The 27,799-nt window shown below is 41.7% G+C and overlaps 1 protein-coding gene across 1 annotated transcript in view; it reads right to left on the bottom strand.

The window, feature by feature from the left end:
• Nucleotides 1-2,321: 2,321 nt before the first annotated feature.
• Nucleotides 2,322-27,799, bottom strand: part of RAP1A (RAP1A, member of RAS oncogene family) — a 102,783-nt gene continuing 77,305 nt past the window's right edge. The window contains exons 5-8 of the mRNA XM_030221139.1: nucleotides 23,813-23,953; nucleotides 11,325-11,468; nucleotides 10,464-10,582; nucleotides 2,322-3,044 (exon numbers count right to left, since the gene is read on the bottom strand). Of these exons, the coding sequence (XP_030076999.1) occupies nucleotides 10,493-10,582; nucleotides 11,325-11,468; nucleotides 23,813-23,953 (375 nt within the window). The 3' untranslated portion in view covers nucleotides 2,322-3,044; nucleotides 10,464-10,492. The remainder of the gene's footprint in view (nucleotides 3,045-10,463; nucleotides 10,583-11,324; nucleotides 11,469-23,812; nucleotides 23,954-27,799) is intronic.

The raw sequence follows: 27,799 nt of genomic DNA, 5'->3' as shown, positions 1-27,799 counted from the left end.
GGACACTCATCGGTCACGAAACTGTCACCCAACAAGGGTGAATCAGGCTGTAAGACCCCCGCATCCCCTCTAGAAGCGCTCAAGCGATCCGGGGAGCGACCCTTTGCGCCCTCGCCCTCCGACGCCATATGCCACGAGGAGAAGAATCGGGGAACCCCCTGCCCGCTATAAAAAGGTAAAAATTACCTGCTTGCCGCTCCGAGCTGTAACGAACTGGTGTCCCAGTGAGTAGCTGCAATGAACGTTTAAATAAACGTCGAAATAAACGCCTTTAAGGACGTTTAAAATTTTTTTTTTTTTTTTTTTTTTTTTTTTTAAACGGAGCCAGCGGGAGGGGGGAGAAAAGGAGGGACCTGGCACCACCAGGTTTGCACTTGCTCAAAAGAGCCCTCAACCCCAGGCCTCAACAAAACCTAAGGATTAGGCTTGGAGGCCTAGCCAGAGCTGCTGCTGTGTGTGACCACCACCTGCTGAGATAGAGAACATACTGAGGAGTTTCCGGCAGCACATGACCACATATAGGGAGGCAAAAGTTTGCTCTCTATCTCCACCTGCTGGTAGATGGACACAACCCACCAGTCTATGGATTGATCAGCTTGATGATATGGAAGCAGGATTAGAACTGAAGCTGAAGGCTTGCAGGGCTGGAACAAGCAGAGGTAGAGTAGAAGTTGAAGACTGGCAAGACAAGAACTAGCAGGGCTGGAACTGCAACAAACACACACAGACGAAAACTCATCTGAAGACCTCTGTTGCAAAGGCAAGCCTGAAAGTTCCCAGGTGCTTAATAAAGGCAATTACCGATGAGGTCACTAGTAAGAGTGAGGCTTGGCAGCAAAAACACCAGAGCACGGCTTGGCTGCAAGAACACTACAGCGAGGCTTGGCAGCAGGAACACCAGGGTGAGGGTTGCAAAAGCAGCAAAGTGAGGCTTGGCTGCAGGAACCTCAAAGCAAGTCTGGAATGCTGGAACATCAGAATAGGACTGGAATGAACTCTGGAACATGCTTAGGAAACAGGAAGAAGACAGTCCACAGCAGCCATAGGGCCTGGTCACCAGGAGGCGAGGTGAGTGTAGGCATGGGATACAGTCACAACCGTGACATCCAATGATAATAGCACTTACCTGCACTGCTCCAATGCTGTCCAATTCAAAGGCCCACAGATTTTGTCATTAAGAATTTTGCTCCAGACATTAAAACACACCAAACCACACACATCCTATTTTACATCTATGGGTCATATGGTACTTAGTGCAGGCTAATGTCCTTTAGTGCAGTATTTCCCAAATCAATCTCATGCATATTCATTGTGCATATCCTTAAATCTTGACTGGCAAGGGGGTACTCCAGAACCGACTTAGGAAACACTGCTAGCACTAAGTGTCATATGGCCCGTAGATATAAAATAGGATACGACATTTAGCAGGTGCTAATGTCCGTTATCAAGTGCTAAGCTTTGATAACAGGGCCCCTAGATGTGTTTGTACTGTGTCAAGAATATCTACTTATCAATATGAAGGTTCTTACATGAATGAGAAATAGCTGTGTTTTTTTAGTTTTCCGAGCTACACAATTTTGCACATATTCTGCCCGATATTTAAAACCATTTAACCGGACAGGAACAGTTCCTAGCCGGTCAAATGACACTTAATCTATCTGGCAATAATCAGCAGGAGATAGTCTTGTATTAATATTAATAGTCTTAATATTGCGCGATATAACCAGATATCCACCGATATTTAGCACATCGCCAGCTAAGTTTGGCAGCCGAATTAGGCCATCAAAATAGCAGGCCTATCTTTGGCCGGTTTCAACTTAATCAGCCAGCACTGAATATCAGCTTAGCCGGTTAAGCTGAAACCAGCCAAAAAATACCTGGACAATTCAATGCCGGTCACCGGAAATGGCCCAGCATTGAACATCCTGGAGTCAGCCTGGCTAACTCCCACGGTCTGAACACCGGGTCCATTGTGTATAATAAAACAATTTAAGGTTGTAACACTTGAAATATTTTATTGCCATTTGTGTGAGTTTTTAGAACATCCAAGAGCCTGTGAGCAGGGAATGTTTCTGGCTCAAAAACAAACCAAAAAAAATTTTCAAAGTCACCATAAAACTTAAAAAAAATAAAAAAAAATATAAAAGATCACCCCCTCCTACTGAAGATTTGACTGTAGCACAGTGTACAGTACTGGTGTTAAATACCACAAATACTTTCTAGAAAAGATACAGTAAAATTCAAAGAGTAAAATGATTGGTTAACATTATGTGTTGTGTAAAACTGCTGACAAGCTAAATGGAAGAAATACACAAACAAAATTAAAATGTACTAAAATTTAATCAGTCATAAAAGTTGTAATTTAATCTGTGAAAGTAAAACAAAAGAAGCAATATCAGAGTTAATTTAGAATGTACGTCGGCTTTTAAAAACCAGAAGAAATTGGTTATCCCAGTTTTTCCTATAAAAGACCCATTTTTTTTTCCAAAGCGTTATGCACCAAACATCATTAGAATATAATGGCAAAATGAAAAGTATTGATATTTTATAGCTTTTAAATATAAAATGAAAATCCAAGACTGGAAAGTTATCGCCGTGAGTCGAAGGGAAATATATATTTATATATTTATAAAGTAAAACATATAATTGGTTGAACTTTAGTGCTTGACAAGGAGGCAGGAATTGTAATAAAAAATAAATCATGAAACCATTTCTTGATTATAACAGTAATTGCTAACATTTGAAATGTATCCAAGCTCCTCTGTTATCACTCCACTTTGGTCGTACATTTGACTCACACCTGTATTAACTGCTATTGCAAAAAAAAGAACAAATATTGTCTTATTTTCCAAGAAGTATAGGCAGAGCAATTCTTTCAGGGATCTTGTGCAAACCAGTATAAGATCTAAATTCTTCATATGATATATAAAAAACAGGAAAAGCCTCTGATAGGTTAATTAGTTTTTAGTTCTCTCTCTTTTCTATCTTTTATGTCCAGAATGCTGGCACTCTCCAATTAGGCAACAGTTCTTCATTCCTGTGATCTAAAAAACAAACAAACAAAAAAAGTGAATGAATTTAGCACACACAGTCTAATGTTCTAGTATATGTGCAGAGTATTTGTGGTGGGAAGAACGATGACTAGGGAGAATAAAAACATATGGAATGGCAAAATCTAATGCATAATGGTGAAATGTGACAAAAGTTATAAATGTTGCAGAATCTTTTCCTATTCCTTTTATGGCAGGGAAATTCCAAGGAACAATTTTTTATTTTTGTTACATTTGTACCGCTTTTCTACAGTTTTTGCAACCACATCCAAAGCGATTTACCTGGGGCAACGGAGGGTTAAGTGACTTTACCCAGAGTCACAAGGAGCTGCAGCGGGAATCGATCCCAGTTCCCCAGGACCAAAGTCCACTGCACTAACCACTAGGCTACTCTAGGCTACTAGGCTACCCCGCGCTTTCCCACTCATGGCAGGCTCAATGCGGCTTACATGGGGCAATGGAGGGTTAAGTGACTTTCCCAGAGTCACAAGGAGCTGCCTGTGCCTGAAGTGGGAATCAAACTCAGTTCCTCACTTCTTGACATTCTCTTCACAACTGCTCAGCTGAATCTTATGTGACTGCTGTGTTTACATTGATTCTTTAGACTTTATAAACACCTTCAATTTGGTCAAGAACAGCAAAAATATCAGACAGCTGTAGTACAACCAAAAACGTACAGGACTTAATCTTTTTACAGAAAACTTCTTGCCATGTAAAAAAAAAACACACAGCAACTGCTTGTTCGCAAAAACTTATTCTGAAGTTTCACGGCCCCTTTCCTGCCCAACACCACAGTTAAACAGATATGAACTGTAAGAAACATCAGCCCTCATTTGCTGCATATACTTCTTTTCTGCAGTAACATCTAAAGATGTCTACATATTATAAACAGGGTACTTTCTCTGTCCCTTGGAGGCCAGAGTTCATTCCGATTTAGGTCATCTGCCTCAAGACATCTAGTTATGAATTTAATGTCTTGTGTATATCAACTTTATGTACCATCACCGATCAGTCCCTTTTGAAAAAGCAATTTCCTCGTGTAGTGCTTTGAGTGCATTAGTCTGTGTGGGCTGCAAAATACCATTTCAAACACCTTAGTAATTTTTGATTTTATTCTTCTATACACGTAGAGGCCAGCAGATGGCACCCACAGAGTTTTAATGTGCTAAAGAGGAAGTGAAATTTACAAGGGTTACTGCCGATTTCTCTTTAGGGTTCAGTAGTTCCGGCAGATCACAAAAACCGAGCAATCCAACACCACATCCTCTGACCTGGTTAGAAATAAATACTGAGGGGGTCTTTTACTAAAGCTTGGCTTGCGTTATCTGCAGCAGGGCCCATTTTATTCCTATGGGCCCTGCTAAAGATAATTTGAGCTAAACTTTAGTTAAAAGAAAAAAAACAAACAACAAAAAGCCCTGAGGTAATCCACATAACTGAGCACATACATCACAAGATGATTACCATTTGGGGTTGCATCTGTTGAAGAGCTTAGTTCCAAAATTTGTTAAGTATATAATTTTTCAAAAAACGTATGTGTTAGGTGGGGAGAGTCTGATAGGTACGGGCGGAGAGAGGGATCTTGGGGTGATAGTATCTGAGGATTTGAAGGTGACGAAACAGTGTGGCAAGGCGGTGGCCGTAGCTAGAAGGTTGTTAGGCTGTATAGAGAGAGGTGTGACCAGCAGAAGAAAGGGGGTGTTGATGCCCCTGTATAAGTCGTTAGTGAGGCCCCACCTGGAGTATTGTGTTCAGTTTTGGAGGCCGTATCTTGTTAAGGATGTAAAAAGAATTGAAGCGGTGCAAAGAAAAGCTACGAGAATGGTATGGGATTTGCGTTACAAGACGTATGAGGAGAGACTTGATGACCTGAACATGTATACTCTGGAGGAAAGGAGAAACAGGGGTGATATGATACAGACGTTCAAAAATTTGAAAGGTATTAATCCGCAAACGAACCTTTTCCGGAGATGGGAAGGTGGTAGAACGAAAGGACATAAAATGAGATTGAAGGGGGGGCAGACTCAAGAAAAATGTCAGGAAGTATTTTTTCACGGAGAGAGTAGGGGATGCTTGGAATGCCCTCCCGCGGGAGGTGGTGGAAATGAAAACGGTAACGGAATTCAAACGTGCGTGGGATAAGCATAAAGGAATCCTGTGCCGAAGGAATGGATCCTCAGGAGCTTAGTCAAGATCGGGAGGTGGAGCTGGTGGTTGGGAGGCGGGGATAGTGCTGGGCAGACTTATACGGTCTGTGCCCTGAAGAGCACAGGTACAAATCAAAGTAGGATATACACAAAAAGCAGCAAATATGAGTTATCTTGTTGGGCAGACTGAATGGACCGTGCAGGTCTTTTTCTGCTGTCATCTACTATGTTACCAGAAACAGACTGCATTCACAAATAACCATAGGATGGGTGAAATTGGCACTAATAGACATTTGTGAAGTATAAGACATTCAGTGAAAAACCTTTTTATATCGATCAGTATTCTTGAAAATAAAAATGTTAATTTAACCAGAAAACAGCTTTTTGCACTTAATGAGTTTTGGAACTAAGTTCTTCAAGGATAGGTTAGCTAGGTCCAAATATTACTGCAGAAGCTCACTCCAAGATATGGAGAGAAAACTTAAATATTCTCGGAGAAGGCAATTTAGCAACAGGACACTCCCAATGTCTCGTTCCAGGATGAACGATTCTTGTGTGTCCTATTCTGTATAAAATCCTTTTACTTCCAACAAATGCCTCCTATCTCCCTTCCTAAGGGCCCTAAAGATACTCTTTTTTTGAACTCTTTCCTGTTGTGTGTTGCAATAAAAGATTAATTTTAAAAAATCCTCTTACTCTTCAGAGTGTGATACTTGTCCTTGACTAACCCTGCCTCTAAGTTCAAAACACGTAGTGTGTTATATTGAAGGGCTGATAATGTAACAGCGGAAGTGTGAAACTTTAATATTCTTGTTCCAACTTTTTAAATTTTATCATTTGCTTCCCCTCCCATCCCCCCCCCCCCCCCCCAAAAAAAAAAAAAAATTGAAACTCAAAGCTGAATTACAATCCTGGCACAGTAACTATTGCCATGATTAAGAAACAGAGAAATATGACGGCAGGTAAGAGCCAAATGGCCCATTCAGTCTGTCCATCCACAGCAACCACTATCTTCTCCTTTCCGTAAGAGATCCCACGTGCCTGTCCCACGCTTTCTTAAATTCATACACAGTCCTCGTCTCCACCACCTCCACTGGGAGGCGATTCCACGCGTCCACCATTCTTTCCATGAAAAAGTATTTCATTAGATTACTCCTGTACAGCACTGCGTAACCCTAGTAGCGCTCTAGAAATAAGTAGTAGTAGAGTCTATTACATCTTAACTTCATCCTATACCCTCTCATTCCAGAGTTTTCCTTCATTTGAAAGCAGCTCACCTCCTGTACATTAATACCACAGAGGTATTTAAACATCTATCATATCCCCTTCTCTCCCGCCTTTCTTCCAAAGTATACATATTGAGAGCCTTAAGTTTGTCCCTATATCTTTTATGAAAGAGACCACTGACCAATTTCAGAGCCGCCCTCTGGACCAACTCCATCCCATTTATATATTTTCGTAGGTGTGGTCTCCAGAATTGCACACAGTACTCTAAATGGGGCCTCACCAGAGACTTATACAAGAGCACCATCACCTCTTTTTTCCTGCTGGCCATTCCTCTCCCTCTGCAACCGAGCATCCTTCTGGCTTTGACCATTGCCTTTTCTACCTGTTTGGCCACCTTGAGATCATCAGACACAATCATCCCTCAGTGTCGCTCTTCTTTCGTACACAGAAGTACGTCACCGCCTATACGATACCTTTCCCTTAGATTTTTGCAACCTAAGTGTACGACCCTGCATTTTTTAGCATTAAATCTGAGTTGCCAAATGCTGGACCATTCTTCAAGCTTCGCCAGATCCCTCCGTATGCTATCCACACCCTCTGGGGTGTCTGCCCTATTACAAAGTTTAGTATCGTCTGCAAAGACTCAAACCTTACCAGACAGTCCGTCAGCAATATCATTCACAAAGATGTTAAAAAGAGCTGGTCCTAGGCAGTACACCACTAATAATATACTTTTCCTTGGAGCAAACTCCATTTACCACTACTCTCTGTCTCCTTCCACTTAACCAAGTCAGTCACTTTAGCGCCCATACTGAGGGCACTCAGTTTATCAGTTGCCTGTGTGGAACCATGTCAAAGGCTTTGCTAAAATCCAAGTACACCACATCCAGCACCCCTCCTATATCCAACTGTTTGGTCACCCTGTCAAAGAAATCAATCAGATTTGTCTGACAAGACCTGTCTCTAGTGAAATCATGCTGTCTCAGATCCCGCAGTCTTAGGCCCAGCAAACAAAATGAATAACCTATCTGATCTAAAAAATGTTATATTATAAAATTAAATAAAGAGAAAACTAAGTTCCTTTGGATTGGGTCCAGTGACAAGATACACATCGCATTTTATAATAGATGGGAATGTTTTCATTAGATTTGCATTCGCAAATCCAAGGTGTAGGATTGGATAACCTACTAACGATGCAAAATGAATCTTTGGTACTGATGAAAATCTATTTTGTCCTAGGAAAACTCGGGCTATTAAAAAATATTTTTCTATAGACACTTTTAGACTGGTTGTCCAATCACTCATTATCTAGATTCGATTATAGTAATCTTGTCTTCACTGGATGTTCTAAAACCTTAATTGACCGCTTACACCTTATGCAAAACATGGCTGTCAGACTGATTTTTGGTTTGCCAAGGTACGATTCAGTCAGGAGCCATTATTTAAAGCTACACTGGTTGCCAATTATGGCCCATGTTCACTTCACGGCGAGTGTGATGGTATTTGAGATCATATCCAGTGACTCTCCTTCTTGTATGCTGTTACACAGAGCTGACACTCGATTTCTTTTGCAGTTTCCAACTGTTACAAATCTAAAAATCAGTGAAACATTTCTCTTTATCGCTTCAATATCAAATGACATCTGGAATTCCTTACTTCTATTTTTGAGACGCTAACGACACTATCTTTCGTTTAGGAAAAACTTTAAAACATTTCACAGAGGGGGCTTTAGCTTCTTTAGGTCTGGACTATACGTGGCATAGTAATGAGAGATTGTAAGGTGATCACTTAGGCTATTTGTTTTGGTATAATTCCAAGACGTATTGGGTCTGGCTTCTTCTTCTTGTAATCCGCCTTCAACTAAATAGGTAGTGGCGGAATAGAAGACATGATGTAAGGTAACGTTTAGCTCGTAACTTTTTCAGTAGATAGTTTAAGGTGAATTACATTCAGGTACACTACTATTTCCCTGTCCCCCAAGGGCCTACATCCTAAGTTTGCACCTGAGGCAAAGGAAGGTTAAGTGATATGTCTGAAATCAAAGACCGAACAGATCAAGTATTTTTATACTATATTCTTTGTGATTTAACCATGAATTGATAATGAGGATGACTACTGGGCAGACTGGATGAACTGTTCAGGTCTTTATCTGCCATCTACGTTACTATGCACCAGACTTTCCTGGTTGTCAGTTTAGTGCTCTAACCGTTGACTACTTCACTCATAATTTCTGGAAAAGGGGGAAGTCACAGGTGCCATGCCATCGCCAAAATGTTCCTTCCCTCCTACTACCGCAAAGACGTTGCCCCAATAAGCCAGTTGTCCAGATATAGATCTACCGACTTACTTTTCCTGTGTAAAGGTGGCTGTTTAAAAAAGGTTCATTGCAAGACCAAAAAGCAAGACCTGGAATCGATAATGGGCCCCAGAACTGAGAACTCCAGGAACCACCGACCTTTTTACACTGGAATATGTAGGCATGCCTCCTTAAGGTCCAGTAAATTCAGGAATGCTCTTCGCCATACTGCCATCATCACAAAGTGCAAGGTCTCCATCTGGAAACCGGGAATGCACAGCACCCTGTTAATGCCCTTAAGCTCTAAAATTGGGCAAACAAATCCTATTTTAATTTAGGGGGGGGGGGGGGGGGGGAGGGTGACAGTGCCGCAGTGCTCAAAGCTAATATTCAGTGACACTCTCCTGATTGAGTGCCACTGAATATTAGCACCTGGGCCAGACAGCGTGATTTCATTGAGCAGGAGCATCTCCTGCTCCACTAAATCGTTCTGAATAATTGACTGGAATGCATTATAGCCAAGAGTGCTCCTTGTGACCAGCAGATGACAGATGAAATAGCCTATTCAGTCTGCCTAGTAAGGTGGGTAGGGTTATAACAGCCACACACAGTACATGTTCCTACCTCTCCCACACCGCTTTATTAGGAAGTACAAAATTATTTGTTTTGAGCTGAAGCGCCAATGATTTGTCTCTATCCTCTTACTATTCAGAGATTGAGTATATCCCAGCACTTTCTCTAGTTGAGCATTCCAGTCATTCACTATACTTTTGGAAGGGGGCTGGAGAAAAAAAAAAGGGGGGGGGGAGGGTTGATACTGCTCCCAAACCTACATCTTTGTAGCTTCATATCACAAATGACCTGCACACATGCATCAGCACTGCTTTTGCTACTGGTTATGCCTCTGTGCGACTTAGAATTCCTCTAGCTTTGGCCACCACCTTATCACATTGCTCAGCTACCTTTGGATTGCCTACCCCATGGTCAATCTCCTGGTACCAACCCCCCCCCCCCCCCCCTTTCACACTCCTGCCATATATACCAGACCAGAGCTCTTCGCTCCCTTAATGACAACCACCTACGAATTCCAATTTTGAAAGGAGTCCACTACGAGTCTACTAAGTAATCCGCCATTTTCTTCTGGCGAGCTTCATCGCTCTGGAATTTCCTTCCCTCTGCAATGCATCTTGGGCGTTTTAATGTCAAATTTTAAGTATTACTAAAGACACATCCATTGGAAAAAGCTTTTGCGTTTTGGCTGGGATCCACGAACTCTGCGATCCTAGTTTCGAAAACGCGAGACCACTTTCTCTCCTCATTTGCTTTCCCTTTTCTTTCTACAAAATGATGGCATTTTTTTTTCCAGTTTTCCTTATTACATTGTTAATATACATTGCATTGTTCTCTCACTGAAGAAAGGCGATTTATTAAACTCTAATAAACCAAAACCCATACCACCCCAAATGCTTCACACTGCACTTACTCCTATTAAAACTTAACTGCTAAGCATTGCTGAATTAGTTTGGGTGACAAACATCCATTTCATACAGACTGTGGATTGAATAGATTTTTCATAATTAAGAACCTTCAGTGGGGTTCGCACACCTGAAACCCCACTGGATGGGTAAAGGAAACTTTCAGAAGTTCATTTACTGCATCATAATATTAAACAAAATTAGAAAAGAGAAAGTAGGCCTTAATTTAACATCGTCTATTAACAGATGATCATACTTGGCATCTTACCTGGCTCAGAGCTGCTGCTGGCTTGGCATTTAAAGCAGCAGGCATGATGATTTCTTCTTAGGCTTCTTCTTTTCCACTGGTGTTTTTCTATTTATCTGCCTGACCAGGTCATAAAAGATCTGAACAAGAAATCAGAAAGCTTTTGTTTAATAAAACTGTCTTGCAGACACAATGAGGAGACGGTTCAGAAACAGCCAAGATGAGGTTGCTATTACATTTATTTACTTAAGAATATATGTGTCGCCATACTGGGACAGACCGACGGTCCATCAAGCCCAGCATCCTGTTTCCAACAGTGGCCAATTCAAGTCACAAGTACCTGGCAAGATCCCAAAATAGTAAAACACATTTTATGCTGCTTATCCTAGAAATAAGCAGGTGGATTTTTTCCAAGTCCATCTTAATGGGCTTTTCTTTTAGGAAATTATCCAAACTTTTTTTAAACCCTAAGATATACCACATTCTCTGGCAACGAATTCCAGAGTTTAATTACACCGAGTGAAGAAATATTTTCTCTGGTCTAGTTTAAATTTACTGTGCTTAGTAGCTTCATAGCATGACCCCCCCCCCGTCCTTATATTTTTGGAAAGAGTAAACATCAAGTCTACATTTAATTTGCGGCTCCATGAAGCACTACAGGGAGCACATTTTGATAGCACATGGTCATGAAGATCTGCTCTAATTCTGAAGCTGCAAACTGGTGAACCTTTCTAATGGAGGAAATAACTGTTAGGGAAGACTCAATCAAACTGTAACGGATGCATGAGTAACACTTCGTTTATTATGGATAGATAGATCCAGCTGTACAGGATACCGTATCTTCCAAACAGCAATCATTGTACTATGGTTTCTTTCACTTACCTCATTAACGTTTATCTTTGACTTTGCAGAGGACTCTAAAAAGGCACAGCTATTCCACTGTCGCGCTAAGTTTTGACCCTGTTCTTTGCCGACTACTCGTTCATCTTCCAAGTCACATTTATTGCCAACCAGAATCATGGGAACCTTGAAGAAAGATGATATCAATCAGTTTAGTATTTATTACTTGCCTCACCAATCTACTACATTTCTTTGAAGGGGTGAACAAACACGTGGATCAAGGTGAGCCGGTTGATATTGTGTATCTGGATTTTCAGAAGGCGTTTGACAAAGTACCTCATGAAAGACTCCAGAGGAAATTGGAGAGTCATGGGATAGGAGGTAGTGTTCTACTGTGGATTAAAAACTAGTTAAAAGATAGAAAACAGAGAGTAGGGTTAAATGGTCAGTATTCTCAATGGAGAAGGGTAGTTAGTGGGGTTCCCCAGGGGTCTGTGCTGGGACCGCTGCTTTTTAACATATTTATAAATGACCTAGAGATGGGAGTAACTAGTGAGGTAATTAAATTTGCTGATGACACAAAGTTATTCAAAGTCGTTAAATCACGGGAGGATTGTGAAAAATTACAAGAGGACCTTACGAGACTGGGAGACTGGGCGTCTAAATGGCAGATGACGTTTAATGTGAGCAAGTGCAAAGTGATGTATGTGGGAAAGAGGAACCCGAATTATAGCTACGTCATGCAAGGTTCCACGTTAGGAGTCACGGACCAAGAAACGGATCTAGGTGTCATCGTCGATGATACGTTGAAACCCTCTGCTCAGTGTTAGGTATTATTAGGAAAAGAATGGAAAACAAAAATGAGGATGTTATAATGCCTTTGTATTGCTCCATGGTGCGACCGCACCTCGAATATTGTGTTCAGTTCTGGTCGCCGCATCTCAAAAAAAGATATAGTGGAATTAGAAAAGGTGCAGAGAAGGGTGACGAAAATGATAAAGGGGATGAGACGACTTCCCTATGAGGAAAGGCTAAAACGGCTAGGGCTCTTCAGCTTGGAGAAATGGTGGCTGAGGAGAGATATGATAGAGGTCTATAAAATAAATGAGTGGAGTTGAACGGGTAGATGTGAAGCCTCTGTTTACGCTTTCCAAAAATACTAGGACTAGGGGGCATGCGATGAAGCTACAATGTAGTAAATTTAAAACGAATGGGAGAAAATATTTCTTCACTCAACGTGTAACTTAACTCTAGAATTCGTTGCCAGAGAATGTGGTAAAGGCGGTTAGCTTAGCAGAGTTTTAAAAAGGTTTGGACGGCTTCCTAAAGGAAAAGTCCACAGACCATTATTAAATGGGGAAAATCCACTATTTCTGGGATAAGCAGTATAAAATGTTTTGTACTTTTTTGGGATCTTGCCAGGTATGTGTGACCTGGATTTTTTTTTAATTACATTTTCAATCACAGAAAACAAACCCTGCAATTTTCACACTTCTAGGGGAAAAAAATAAAAAGCAAAAAACACAGGATATTTCAATCTTACAATTTGTCCACAATAAAAGAGTCAAGAAACAGGAAATTTCAGCTAACAAAAAAATCAAATTAAGAACACATCTTCCAATGAATCCCTCCAGCCAGCCCTCAACAGTGGTATAAAACCTTAGCTCTCAATTCTTCTTTGGCCACAATAAAGTCCAAGAGTGATTTAGGATCTAAGAAAAAAATAACTTTTACCCTCAAATAGCAAAACACATTGACAATACAAAATTTGCACCCAATCTGGGTCGCAATGTCAAAAAATCATGGCATCTCTTTTACGTATCTCTAGACAGATCAGGAAAAACATGTACTTTTGATCCCAAAAACAGGACATTCATAAAGCAAAAAAACAAAGATGATTATTTATGTCCAGTTCCAATGCAAAAGTCACCACCATTGGGTAACAACTTCAAGAGAGGACTTGAGAAATTCTGTCGTTCATTTGATCTTTTAGATGACTTCCTGAACTCTTCTCACTCCCCAACATTATATACAGGGCCTGCACAAGCCAAAGTCTCTGGAGGAATTTTTAAGATCTCAGTAAAGTACTTCCATACCATATCAGATGGTGAAATCAGAGGTGATCTGAGAAAATTCACAAACCTGTGATTTTGATTCTCCAGATATTCTATCTTCTTGAAATAGAACGTATCCTTCAACAGAGCCATATTAGTAACATGAAGGTCACCTAACAGCCTCCAAAGATCCAATCTGGTTGGAGTGCTACTCAAGAGTCTTACCATGAGCAGCGATAACTACAGACACTTGATTCATCTGAATAGAAAAATTTTCAGTAACCTTGAGAAAAGAATTGTTGAGAGTCTGTAAGGCTTCCCAAATGGAATCCATAGTGACAACCTTAGGTCTTACCAACTCCAACAAACTGGAGGCATAAACAGCAACGACTGCCCCACAGGGGGCTGTACCTTCACAGCTTGTTGTATCCATTGCCCTTTCTCCTCTCTTGATGGCAGAACTTGCCACCTGGGATCCCTCTAGCGAGTCAGGAAATGACCCACTTCCAGCCAACACCTGACTGTCCACCAGCAGTATATGCAATTGCTGGCTGCGGAAGAGTTATTTGCACAACGGGGCTAATGAAGCTTCATACCTGCTGCTGCTCCCGCCGAACGAGTGCAGAAGCGGAGCAGAAGCCACTGTAGCGCCAAAGCTCTCGATGGTCATCTGCTGCAACCTAGGGGGGAAGCAGGAGCAGAGGGAACCTATCGCTCTCACCCCTTCCTCTTCCTCCCCATATCACCAAAGTGTGCAGGGATCAGAGCATGTCCAGGGATAGAAACAGCCTCAGTAAGCAGGCGCATCCAGCCGGTGCAACTTACACTGCCGCCATCTTGGCTCCATACACAGTGACTTCTGAAGTAACTAAGAGAAAAGCCAGGCAGAACGGTGTGTCATGGAGGAAGTGTAACTCCAGATCAATAAATTAAATGTGATCAATGTAAAGAGCACAACCAATAAAGTCTGCTGAAGCTGGTCAGCATCTGGTCTCTATCGTCAATGGTGGGGTCAGTCATACCCCTCCACCAAGGTGGCACTGGCAGATGCCTACCTATGTATTATTTCCAAGTACTGCACTAGAAAAAGCAACACGCTTATCTACATCCTACTCATTTCCCAAAGTAGTGAATTCCTTTGTAAGAGATAGGGTACAAATTTGCATTTTCAGAGAATGAGTTCATTTATCTGCATAAAATACCCCATTAATATAATAGCAATATAATGGCATTTTATTAAATAGATTTATTTTATTGTGATATCAAAAAGGACAACTCTTAAGGCCCATGCTGAATTTTTACACTTCATTGCTCAAGTGTAACATCAAAGTGGCGACAATCATATCCAATACTATACAAGCTGTATACACAGAGAACAAATTGATCTTTTTTTTTTTAAAAGCAGTAACATAAGCTCTAAAAGGGGTAGGCGTCAAGATACTTTCTACTACTGCAAAACAGAGCTAGACAAAAAGTAGCCAGAAAAAAAAAAACTGAAAGGACAGCAACCAGAGGATTCACTTTGAAAAAAAAAAAACAAAAACCAGATTATGAGCCCAGTATGGATTGTACGTAATACATAAACCACTTTGGTTGTACCACAAAGGCAGTATTATCAAGAATCTAAAACCTATGGTCAATTAACTCATATTTCAAAGATGCAAAAGATTAGAAACAAAAAAAAATGACATTAAGTTGGTGCTCTCCACGTTTTTGTTTTAAATTATACCTCATAAAGAGACTATTGACTAGTAACATAGTAACATAACATAGTAGATGACGGCAGAAAAAGACCTGCACGGTCCATCCAGTCTGCCCAAGAAGATAAATTCATATGTGCTACTTTTTTTATTTGTACTGTCCTCTTCAGTGCACAGATCGTATAAGTCTGGCCAGCCCTATCCTCGCCTCCCAACCACCAACCCCGCCTCCCAACCACCAGCTCTGGCACAGACTGTATAAGTCTGCCCAGCACTATCCCTGCCACCCACCACCGGCTCTGGCACAGACCGTATAAGTCTGCCCAGCACTATCCCCCCTCCCAACCACCAGCCCCAGCACAGACCGTATATGTCTGCCCACACTAGCTCCGCCTCCCAACCACCAGGATCTAATCTGCTTTCTTCAATTCTTAACTTTATATGCTCTCTATAATGGTGTGCTGAATGTTTAGATATGTGGGGTTTCAACAGACAGTAATTTTTCTTCAGCACCTTGTGTTTAACATGGATATTTTGACATGTAATTTATTCAGCTCTTATACTCCCCTAGGGCATCACTCCTTATGAGAGCAGAGCCTTATGAGGATGCTCAGATACGATAGAGTGAAAAAAACAGTCTAATACTCTAAATCTGCTTGTTAAATCACATAATTATGGAGGACACTAACCTTACACCACTTGCACGTCATTACATTATATCTGCTTCTTGGATTCCGCTAATACCTATGTAGTTATAAGCAGATAATAATAAAAAGCTAGGGAGTATCTTCGAAGTTTATAATCAGTGATGGGCCGATGCTCAGAACTCCCGCAGTAAGCCAACAGCACAGAAACCTTGTTTGCCCATGCTCAAAGGAAATGGTATTCAAATTATATGCACTCTGTAAAAGCAAAAGAGGGGAAATGTGCTTGGTTCCTGCGCACTTGCGTCAGGCAAACCTGAAAGTGAAGCACACATTAGGGTCCGATTTCTGTGCTTTTACATAAGATTTTTTTGTTTTGGGCGTTTGTTTTTTTTACTTGGAGGTTTATATTTAAATGCAGGAAACAGGCGCCAATGTGTACTTTTACTTGTAGGTTTGCTCTGACTCGCACACTTTCGTCTCTCATTACCAGTGCTTAGGGGCTTGCACAAGCTTCCTTCTGCTTCTAGATTAAATAAAAACTGGCAGATTTTAAAGAATGATGAGAGAATTTGTCATGTTTCTAGCTCCAAGCTGGCGTTTTTTTTTTTCAGCGGTAAGGCGGCTTCGTTTTGTGCGCTGTTCTCTGAGCAGGAATCAAAAATGACCTGATTAACATCCATTTAACTATATTTGCATGCTATTTACACATCTTTGACATGCACATTGTCTCCTGTGTTAGAGCCCATGAGCATTCTGCGCTCACTAATGCAGTCACGAGTCCAGCACTAATGGCCTCTTGCACCCACGTTTGATTCTGAGCATCGGCCCATGAGAGCATTAAGTCAAACAATAGCGGAAAATTTACAAGTAGGTAACTGCAGTAATTAAAGAAGCATAGGGAGGATTTGGCTTTTAAACTGAACAAACAGGATCTAAAGGTTAAAAGCATCTAAGCCCAAATGTTTTCCCTTTTTACCAAGTGACTTTTGGGCAGAGGGAAGCACAATCATTTGACTGCTTGGCTAGGTAAATAAACCAGTACAGACCTAGATATCCTCTGTACACACAAAGACTCAATTATTTGCAAAGACCAGACCCTAAGTTAGTATCACCTGTGTCTTGATGCCATGGTTACCAACCACCAGTAACATTTGTTTTTCTTTTTACAGATTTCCAGGATATCATCTATTGAAAATACTGCCCCACGGTACTCAAAACTTCCCTGCTTGGCAGCAGCTCTCTGATGCACAAAAATAAGTGGCGTATTCAAAACCAATCAAAATGCTCAGACTCTACAGCTGTATTACGTATGGGCCATGAGCTTTATTTTTATTTCCTAGAAATAGAGAATCAGTTCAAATATGAATTCCCAGGTTTGTATTTTTAGCCGTTTTGGTGGCCTGCTCAAGCATTTTCACTAGCCTTGGACTACTTTAATTGCAAGTTCAAAACGAGTCTGCGTCTTAAAATGAAAAGATCCTAATTGGTAAAAATCACTAATTTAATTATTGATGGAGCAGTAATAGAAATAGACTTCAACCTACTTGGATTAATAATCAATTATAATTCACTTATATGGGAAATTCTCTTATATATGACAGGCTGACCCTGCCCAGTGATCCCAGCAGGCACCGCCCAGGGCTACAAATCACCACTTGGAAAATAACACTAGAGGCAGGAGCGAGTGGGCATCGCTCCTGCCTCATTTAAGGTAACAGGCGTTTATATTCTACCTAAAGAGTAGACCTGAATGGGATCCTGTGACTATCTGAGGAACACGCTGCCATCTAGAGGTCTGCATCAGGTTGCATGCTTGCTATGTTTCTTTGTACACGTGCCATGGGTTCAGAGTGACTCTTATTTATGAGTCTAGTTAGGGATTTATGTGCATTTACTCTAAGCTGCTTCTATGATATGACCTCCTGTGTCTCTATCCTTGCTTTCTTTGCACATATCTTTGCTGCTATTGTAAATAAAAAAAGTGCCTTATTTTCATAATACCCTTCGTGTGGAGTTGAAAAAATTATTTTCTTACCTGATAATTTTCTTTCCATTAATCCCCACAGATCAATCCAGAGAGGAATGGGTTAGATCCACCTACCAGCAAGTGGAGACAGAGAACACCAGATCTCTGCCATATAGGACCCCTGTGCAGCAGATCCCCTTTCAGTATGAGGGAGAAATGCACCCAAAACATCAGAACAAAAAAGTCCTCTGCCTCCCATCAACCAGGTAACAAGCCCAAAACCTAGCTAATATGCTAGAAACTGCCAGCCAGCTGAGCCATGGCGACACGAGCAAAAGACAGCCAATCAAACCACAGGAAAGTCCGTCAGGACATGTCCAGCTCAGATGATCATGGGTGAAGCAAAATGTATCACGCAGTAGACTGTCTGGTTCTTCCAATCAGGGTTTGTTTTTTGATTTTGTTTTTTTAAACGTGTAACACACCTGAAACCCCAGGTGTAGCAAAAGAATTCTTCATGAGCTGCATCCATTGAAGGCTACCTTCCAGAAACAGAACCATAGTTAACAGGGCGGGCCTCTGGATTGATCTGTGGGGAGAAACGGAAAGAAAATTATCAGGTAAGAAACTAATTTTTCCGTCCATAACATCCCCCAGATCAATCTAAATGGGAGGTAAAAAAGCAGTCCTCAAGAGGGGAGGGATTCTTCAACCCCCGCAGACAACACCGCTGACCCAAAGGCAGCATCACGCCACGCCAGAATGTCCAACCAGTAATGCCTTGCAAAAGGGTGGACTGAGGACCATGTAGCCGAGCAACAAATCTCATCAACCAAGACAGCACGCGCTTCTGCGAAGGCAGTAGCCATGGCCCTGGTTAAATGGGCCTTCAACTGAAGCAGCGGAGACTTCTCCGCCAGGATGTAGGCTGCAGAGATGGCCTCCCAAAGCCTTGTTCTGACCATCCTTGAGGGCTACACAGCCCTTGACCAGCAAAGTGGTCTTCTAAGTCACCACCATGACCAGAGTGTCCACCAGCAACAGATGTGACTCAAGATCCGCTGCCAGAAAGCAGATAAAGCTTGGACTTTGCAACAGATGCTCAGCCCCTTCCGAAGACAGAAACTCCAGAGAAGTAATCTAGAGGGCCTCCAATGCCTGCACAATCAATGCAGGCAACTCATCTCGGCAAAACAGCCGAGCTGCCATAGGGTTATCCCCATCCTCAGGAGGTCCACCAGAGAGCGCACCAAAGACACCAAAGGGAGCCCCTCAGACCTGTGCCCAGAAATTGAGGAAAGCTCACTGAACTCCCTAGTGGCATCCATGCGTCACATCATAGATTGCTGAGTGCCCGCAGACCTCACGGGCACAGACAAGGCCAAACCATGATTCTAAGGGGGGGGAGGAGGAGGAGGAAACTGGGCAGTAGGCCACTTTACCAGGAAGGCCTGGTGCATGAGCAGAACAAATTTGGGGGGGAAGGCACCAATGAGGCCTTCAGGCCTCTCACGCTCCCTGCTGCACCCACCTCAGCCGGGCCCTCCCCAGAGACACGGCCTCCCATGGGAAAAACACAGCTCTGTCTTCCAGCACCACACGTATACATCCAAGATAGTAACATAGTAGATGACGGCAGAAAAAGACCTGCATGGTCCATCCAGTCTGCCCAACAAGATAAACTCGTATGTTTTTGGGTATACTTTACCTTGATTTGTACCTGTCCTTTTCAGGGCACAGACCGTGTAAGTCTGCCCAGCACTATCCCTGCCTCCCAACCACCAGCCCCTCCTCCCACCACTGGCTCTGGCATAGACCATACAAGTCTGTCCAGCACTATCCCCGCCTCCCAACCATCAAGCCCTTCCTCCCACCACCGGCTCTGGCACAGACCGTATAAGTCTGCCCAGCACTATCCCCGGCTCCCACCACCGGCTCTGCCACCCAATCTCAGCTAAGCTCCTTAGGATCCATTCCTTCTGAACAGGATTCCTTTATGTTTGTCCCAGCCAACGAACCGTGCAATGAGCACAGGTCCGCAGAGCCCACCAAAATCACTCCCACTGCCTCCCCAGATGAGCTGGCCGTAGACAGAGGACACCGCATTCACAAACAACTAACGGGGAAGCGCAAGCAAACAAGCTACATGTACCTGAGGCTGAAAGGAAGATGGCCCCACAGCTCACGAGCCTCGCTAAGTCCAACAGCAACAACAGTGCCTGCTGGGAAAAACCGCTAGCTACTGTGGTGGGGGTTTTTTTGCACTTAAAAGCAAGGAGGCAGGAGATTTAGTGACCCAGCAGGAGAGCTCAGCAGAAAAGGCAATATGGAGGTAGGGAGGGACCTGGCACCACCAGGTGTACCCTATAGCCCACCGGACACCCTTTACCCCATGCTCCACAGGCCTAAGGAAGGGGCAGGAGCCAGCACCAATACAGAGCTGCCCAAAAGATGTCCGTCCGCCTGCTAGATAGAGAGAATACTGAAACAGGATCTGCAGCACAGGGTCCTGTATGGCATAGATCTGGTGTTCTCTATCTCTACCTGCTAGTAGGCAGACATAACCCATTCATCTCTGGATTGATCTGGGGAATGCTATGGAAAGTTCTCTCTATTATTTGGGCATAGGGGCTTGGATCAAAGACTAAGAGGGACACATTTGCTTCTGACACTTAATTCACTAATGTTAGTCTTATCTGGGACCCATTTCTTTTAGAATTTATAGTACGTCAGGTACTCAATAATAGCCGAAAAGTATGTTATCTGTATTGTGCCTACAGTGTAGCATGAAAAGTGGGAGATCAAAAGTATTAACAGGAGGCAGGTCCGCAATAAAAAAAAGATTCTTTTGACCAAAAGGGAAGGAGGACCTAACTGTCCTCCAATGGGCTAAAACTGAAACAAACAGATAACTTACATCAGGGAGCCAGTTTGATTCACTAACTGAAATTACATAAATGCATTTCCCTTCTGTCTAACAAGAAAAAGCAGACCGCTTGGAAAACTGGAAGGTGAAATTAACCTCTTTAGTATGAAAAGCTTTTCGAGGGCATGGAAAAGCTTTGACAGAACTGTGGCTACACTTTAAGCTTTGACACACCAATAAAATGTAGGCGAGTTCCTGTTTTGCTGATGTCATCGGGCTCCCTCAGGGTACGAAATGGTCTTGCCGGCATGCATGTGACCAGTCAGCTGGCGTGGTTGGTCCATTTAAATTGTTGGCGTCTGTAGTTTCCTGGTGCCATCTTTAAGCTGGTGATGGTAGAGTGCAATTCCTTGGATATAAACTGTTTCATCCTGACGCAGCATGGAAATTAGTGAAACAAGGCACTCTTGTTGACGATTTGGCTCTGTCAAGGGGAACCAGCAGTGCACGGCCTACTTTGGCTGGAGTTATAACGGAGGTTCCATGGAGTGACAGCCGGATATTAGATGAGCGGCAGTTCCAGTGACAGTTTCAGCTAAGTTTTTTGGGGGGGGGGGGTTGGCCATGCTCTTTTGGGTTTTGTTTTTGACTTGTATTTTTCCCTTTACGTGCAGTATACTGATTTACTGGGTTCCAGCTTGATTTTTACAAATTGAGTAGCGATTTTAAGATTTGCTATTTTTGTACATATTTTGTATGATCATTCACTTGTTCTTCTTTTGGTATAAGAGCGGGTTTTTTTTTTTATATTTCAACATTTTTATTGATGACAGTTCATAATAAACATCTCCAGATATTATAAGTATACAGAGGTTCAAATAAGAAATTATACTCAGCTTATACAAACTTATATAGTCCATCATCAAAAAAAAATTTTTTTAAACATTTTCCTCCCCTTCCCTCCCCTACCCTCTTTGCTAGATTCCACAGTGTTCATTGATATTTAAACAGTTGTAAAATGTGTAATTAACATTTGACATTTGGTATTATACTTCCTCCTTATGTATATACAACCTAAACTGTTATCCTCAGTGTTTTAATTCCCCTCCCTCCCATCTTCCCCTATGATGACCCAAGCGTTTACAGATATCGTGAAACTAACAGCACAATAAAGTGATTAGATCAACTAATGTTCCGTGTTGTGTGATAGATGTTATTGTTGTATCTGAGTTAGGCTATTAGTCAGTATAATTCTTTAAAGCTTGTTCAAAAATGGACATTCTTCATGAACTTTCCCCCCCGTCCCCTCTTCCCCTTATCCCTACCTCCCCCTCCCCACCCCTCCCCTATGATCCATTAAGGTTTTACTGTGGTTGTTGTCCTATCAATGTATACCCACATCTCAAAGAGTATTAAGTATTAGGCTCCGGCCTCTCTGAGACAGCGTATCTATCATAGGTCCCCAGATTTTAAGCGGGTTTTTTTTTTAATCAGCCGATTTTCTCCATAGGTTGGGAGTTTTTGGTGCTGATTCTTTTTTTCCCCCTCCTCTCTTTTCTAAACGGACCAATGATAATACCATTCTTCCATCTATGATAGGGACAAATATATAAAGTATTGCAAAGTCCACTATCGGGAGTTTTGGTTATTTGCTTAAAATTTTGTAAAGAAGTTTTGAAGATTACAGGTGAATGAGATACACATTTTCAAACTATTTTTCAAGTAGCATATAATACTGGCTCACATTTAATGATCATAAAAAGTGTCTCAACTTCGCACTGAAAACTTGAAGATTGGCTGAGAAAATATTTAAAATGTTTGAGTGCAATGGAAGCAGATGAAGGTGAGCAACAGCAACACAAAAAAACCCTATGAATATTACTGTACACAAGTTTCAACACATTTATGTATAAACTATTATAAAATACTGCACTACGAACTGCTGATAATCAAAGAGTATGTCTAAATTGTTCTGTAAAAACATCTATAGCAGTAGAAGGCGGTGTTCTTTAGAGTGAAGACTAAAATAAGCTCCACTTACTGTGCATTAGGAAATGTTTAACATTTTATTTCATCTGTAAGCTGGCTCATTGCAGAAACCACTTAGAATTTTAGGCGGTAGATATATTTTTAAAATAAGTAAATAAAGTAAAAAATAAAATTGAAATATGTTCTACTATGAAAGCTAACAAAACTTACTTTTATGACTTTTCTTAAGCTTATTCTGATTGTATTTAATTTGCTAATTTCAAATTAATGTATTTCCAGGGTCTTCCCTGCTTCTTTGGACTGTGTACCACATAGAACTCTTAAGAGACTTTGCGGTATAGAAATGCAAATATAATGTAATGATCCCACCAAGGATCTGTCTATGAGACATCTTATTCTGCTAGTTCAACTCCTCAAGCACCCTACCTAGTATACCTATCACTCACATCACAATGTTTGGCACCCCTGAGATCAGTTGGGGGATCACTTCCAAACACCTCAAGGATCAGTGCAGGTTGGCTAATTTTTATTAAACCTAAGAGCCAGCCCAAAAACTTAGGAGCCAGCAGTGGAGACCTCTCTTGCTTCTCCTTCACCACTCTTCCAAAAAAACTGTCTACTGTGAATTTTTTCTTCTCTTTTTTTATTGGGGGGGGGGGGGGGGGGGGGGGCAGAATCCCCTTCCAAATCAGCAGTAGCTCTTTTAGAAACTGATTTACTAAGGCTGTTTTTCTATTGTGTGTCTGTGGACAAAGAAACTTTAGCAAATGAGTTCCTTAAGGTGCCTCTGCAAATCACTGGTACAAGCCAGCAGTTTCCTTTCCCAAATCATGCTGTTTCACATATCACCACACTCTGCCCTCCCATCTCATCTTTTAATGTATTCCTCTCCCCCTCCCCCTCCCCCCAGTGCAGTAGAAGAAATGGCATATTGCCTGCTCCCCTGCAGCTTGAGCCATGCTGTTTGGGAAGTTCAAGTTTGTCCCGCAAGACTTGAAACAGCGAGAGTTCCTGCACTTCCTGAACAGTGCAGCTCAAACTTGCAGAGAGCCAAGTTGCTGCGAGGAAGCAGGAAATATGCTGTTTCTTCTACAGCACCACAAGCAAAAAAAAAAAAAAAACACCATTCGGATGCAAAAAAAATCTCAGGCACCAATTTTTAGGCTCCACGGCAACCTGACGCCTGGGGTTTGTCGAGCCCTGGACTGAATTAATGCATGCGGGCACCTTACCACATCACATGCTATGATGGAACTGTTCATATGCTGAGGAGCTTCAGTATCTTAAAGAGGAATGTCATTCACTTACATCTTCAGTGTCTTTCACCCGTAGAATCTGTTCCCTCAGGTCCTGTAGGTCGTTAAAAGTGGACTGTGCGGTGATCGAATATACTAGTGCAAACCCTTGACCATTCTTCATATAAAGGTCTCTCATTGCTGTAAATTGTTCCTAGAAGGGTTATAAAAACTTAGCTACAGAATGAACATGTTAAAAACAAATTAAAACATTTCAGTTCCAACAGTCAGGAAGTCTGGGAAACAGGTGGCAGATTTTCATTAACATTCAGCACAGACTATAAATTGTCTTATGAAAAACTGGAAAATGATCTAAAACAGGGAAAAGAAATCCCTGCTTTTCCCTTCTCTTATCTTTCAAAGGCAGCTAAGATCATAGACCCAACATGAGTATACTGGAGCTTGTAAAATTGTCTATTATCTCTAATAAACACTAGGAGACAATTTTCAGCCTACCTGGGGCAAAAATCTGCAAGTACTGTATCTTTGAATAATTATCCAAGAGTATGAAGCACCTAGACTGCACATCTGAGTATGCAAAATTTGCTGCAGGGATCTGAAAATCCTATCTACACAAGTTTCACTACCCTTAACCATGTCCTTTGGGATACTGTGTTCTAGCTAAAACTACATGCAGCAAGGAACCTCAAAGTACTACTTCTGAACTTCTTTCCCTTTTCTTAGTTTTCACCTGTCAAATGAAAGGTGGTATAGTAAGTACAAATATCGATTATCTAGACTAATGAGGGCAAATATTCAGACACCTTTGAAGATCAGCCTCTGATAAGCTTTACAAAGAACATTCTTGCTCATTTACTTTAACAAGGATTCATGAAACCCATCAGAGATGTGGACTTGAGGCTTCATTGTGGTTTGTAAATTTACTTTTTTCTTATTGATAGAAGGATTTAGAGAGGGGGAGTGGCCAAGCTGGCAGAAGCTTGAGTGCAGCGCTCTGTGTTTTTTGTTCCTATCGCCAAGTTTTCTTATAAGTGAGAGGACGAGGAAACTAGGGTTTTTCCTTTGCAGCCCACACAACCCTTTCCTCTTGGACTGACACATAAATCTGTAACTCACAGAGGTCTCCAGGCAGAAGGCGCTGAGGTGCCACTGAGCGTTGCTAGTAAGGTGACCCCAATGCACACCCTGTTGAGCGCACACCATCACAGCGACCGGGATCCTCCCCTGGAGAAGGTGCAAGACCTGCCCAAATGTCTGCCAAAGAGCTGGCTGTTGTACAGGACTGAGGAGGAGAGGCCGTTTCAGGCTCTCTTCTTCAGAAGATCAAGCTACCCGCGCCGACAGAGGGGGAGGAAATAGCAGCTGTTCCTCCTGCAGTCTCTACACCGATCTGGGCCGGTACCTTGAGTTCCAGTCTGAGCACAGAACTGGGTCAGTTGTTATCTTTCACCCAATCCGAGTTCTGCCCTCAGCATCCCAAGCAGTATTCCTCAAGGCTATATGGGAAGCGATATTACAACTGGGGACAAGCTTTGTCTGTATCATTGAATCCATTTGGAGTTAAAATACAAACACGATAGGATAACTTTAAACAACTTGAAGGGAAAGTCACTGCTCTCAAAGCTGAATCTGAAGGCTCTAAAGTACAGATATTTTCAATAAAAGAGGTACAAAACGTATTAAAGATAAACATTAATTTAAGGTTTATTTATTTTTATTACATTTGTATCCCGCGCTTTCCCACTCATGGCGGCTTACATGGGGCAATGGAGGGTTAAGTGACTTGCCCAGAGTCACAAGGAGCTGCCTGTGCCTGAAGTGGGAATCGAACTCAGTTCCTCAGTTCCCCAGGACCAAAGTCCACCACCCTAACCACTAGGCCACTCCTCCACTGTTGCTACTATTTGACATTCTACATGGAATGTTGCTATTCCACTAGCAACATTCCATGTAGAAGTCGGCCCTTGCAGATCACCAATGTGGCCGCGCAGGCTTCTGCTTCTGTGAGTCTGATGTCCTGCACGTACGTGCAGGATGTCAGACTCACAGAAACAGAAGCCTGCGCAGCCTTCTATATAGAACGTTGCTAGTGGAATAGCAACATTCCATGTAGAATCTCCAATAGTAGCAACATTCCGTGTAGAATCTCCAATAGTATCTATTTTATTTTTGTTACATTTGTACCCTGCGCTTTCCCACTCATGGCAGGCTCAATGCGGCTTACATGGGGCAATGGAGGGTTAAGTGACTTGCCCAGAGTCACAAGGAGCTGCCTGTGCCTGAAGTGGGAATCGAACTCAGTTCCTCAGTTCCCCAGGACCAAAGTCCATCACCCTAACCACTAGGCCACTCCAACATCTGTTTAAAACAGATGTTGGAAAACCAGGCTAAGGCCTTAAACCTTTGGGTTATTAACTTTCGAAGGCTGTCATTAAGATCGTCTTGAGAAGTATTTATCAGATATTTGACTGAAATTTTGAAGCTACCAAAAAGATTCTTTGCCTCCCATGATGCAGATATATTACTTTCCTTCAATTAAGAAGGTGAATAGTGAAAGACAGTCTGATATAGGTGCAGTGGCTAAACGTATTGCAGATTTTGGAAACATCTGACTTTTGCCTTGAAAATTGAAAGAGACCTGGTTTTGCATTTTTTCTTCAAGTACAAGTAGTTTTGTTTATAGACACTAAAAAAAAAGAATTTATCCAGACGTCTCAAGGGAGTCTCAGAAGCGTAGAAGAGACTTTTTATTAATGAGACCTGCAGTTCTCTAGTTAGGAGCACTTTACTTTTTAAAAATGTCCTTGCAAATGTATTGTTAAATATAGGTCTAATCAAACATGTTTTTTTTCTATCTTGTTCACTTATCTAGTTTCCTGGATGCCGATAGGAAGGTTGGTTCAGCTTAGTGCAGACCACCTTTAGATCTGATTTATAGCTTGGCTTAAATTACTGGAGAATTAAGCTGCACTCATCTACTTTGTCCTTTCAATTAGGTTATTTCCTTAGCTTACGTGACTGACTTCATCCCCCATATATGGTGAACTTCAGTGGTTAAATCCTTTTTCAGAGATGCTTCTGGTTGATTATCTTGTAAGAGTTTTTCTATTTTAACTTTCTGTACAGATTTAATCACTTTTCTTTACAAGCAGGTTTTGCTTGATCATACAATTAAAAAAAAAAGTATTTCTGTATTTACCTTATTTTTGCATTTCTTATGTAAATATTTTGCAAATTCTAAATAAAAATGGATTCAAGAAACCCTTGTATCTCGCACATAGATATTTGATAAAGCAATAAAAATGCTGATCTATTATATTATTAACAGCCAGCAAATGGGTAGCCCAAAAGGTTCTTAATTATAGTTTCTGTGTTACTTTACTAAAGATTGAGAAGGATAATTTGCTGAAATTGCTCTATAGGGCTTGTTTGGTCAAGTGCAGCACTGCAAGCTTGCCACTTTGGACACAGACTGGCAACAGGACGGAAACGGCCAGGGATCATTCCTGTATACCCCACTAACCCAACAGGAACACCCTTGGTAAGTGCTGGTGAGAAGATTGGTGGGGAGGGAGGTGTTTTAGGGGAATGCTGATATACTGGACTAGGACAATCAGGGTAGCTGCTGTGCTAAATGGATGTTGACAATGTACTGTAGGAGAAAGTAAATGCACCCACTAATGCCAGCTTGACAGCATGTGATAAAGTAAGATGTAGTAATGTGCAATCCATGCCCATTCTCCACCAATTACCTTCCGCCTTTTTGAAGGAATTCACTCAAGGCGGTGTACAGTAGGAATAAATCAAACATAAGCAATAGATAATTACAGCAGTAAAATAGTCAAACAAGACAAAGCATGGCATATTATACTATGTACGTCAACACAATCCGTAATAGAACATTTTAATTGACAGTGTAGGGTATAAGCAAAATTGGCACACATAGATAGGTGAGAGAGTAAGAGGAGTTAGAAAATAAGGGATTAAAGAGTTGCACATGAGGTCAGAGAGGAGAATAAATGGGAAACGGGACTTGATA

This window comes from Microcaecilia unicolor, chromosome 12 (assembly GCF_901765095.1).
Source record: "Microcaecilia unicolor chromosome 12, aMicUni1.1, whole genome shotgun sequence".
NCBI classification, from domain to species: domain Eukaryota; kingdom Metazoa; phylum Chordata; class Amphibia; order Gymnophiona; family Siphonopidae; genus Microcaecilia; species Microcaecilia unicolor.
The sequence above is the reverse complement of the archived record's forward strand: the minus strand, read 5'-3'. Positions and strand labels throughout refer to the sequence as shown.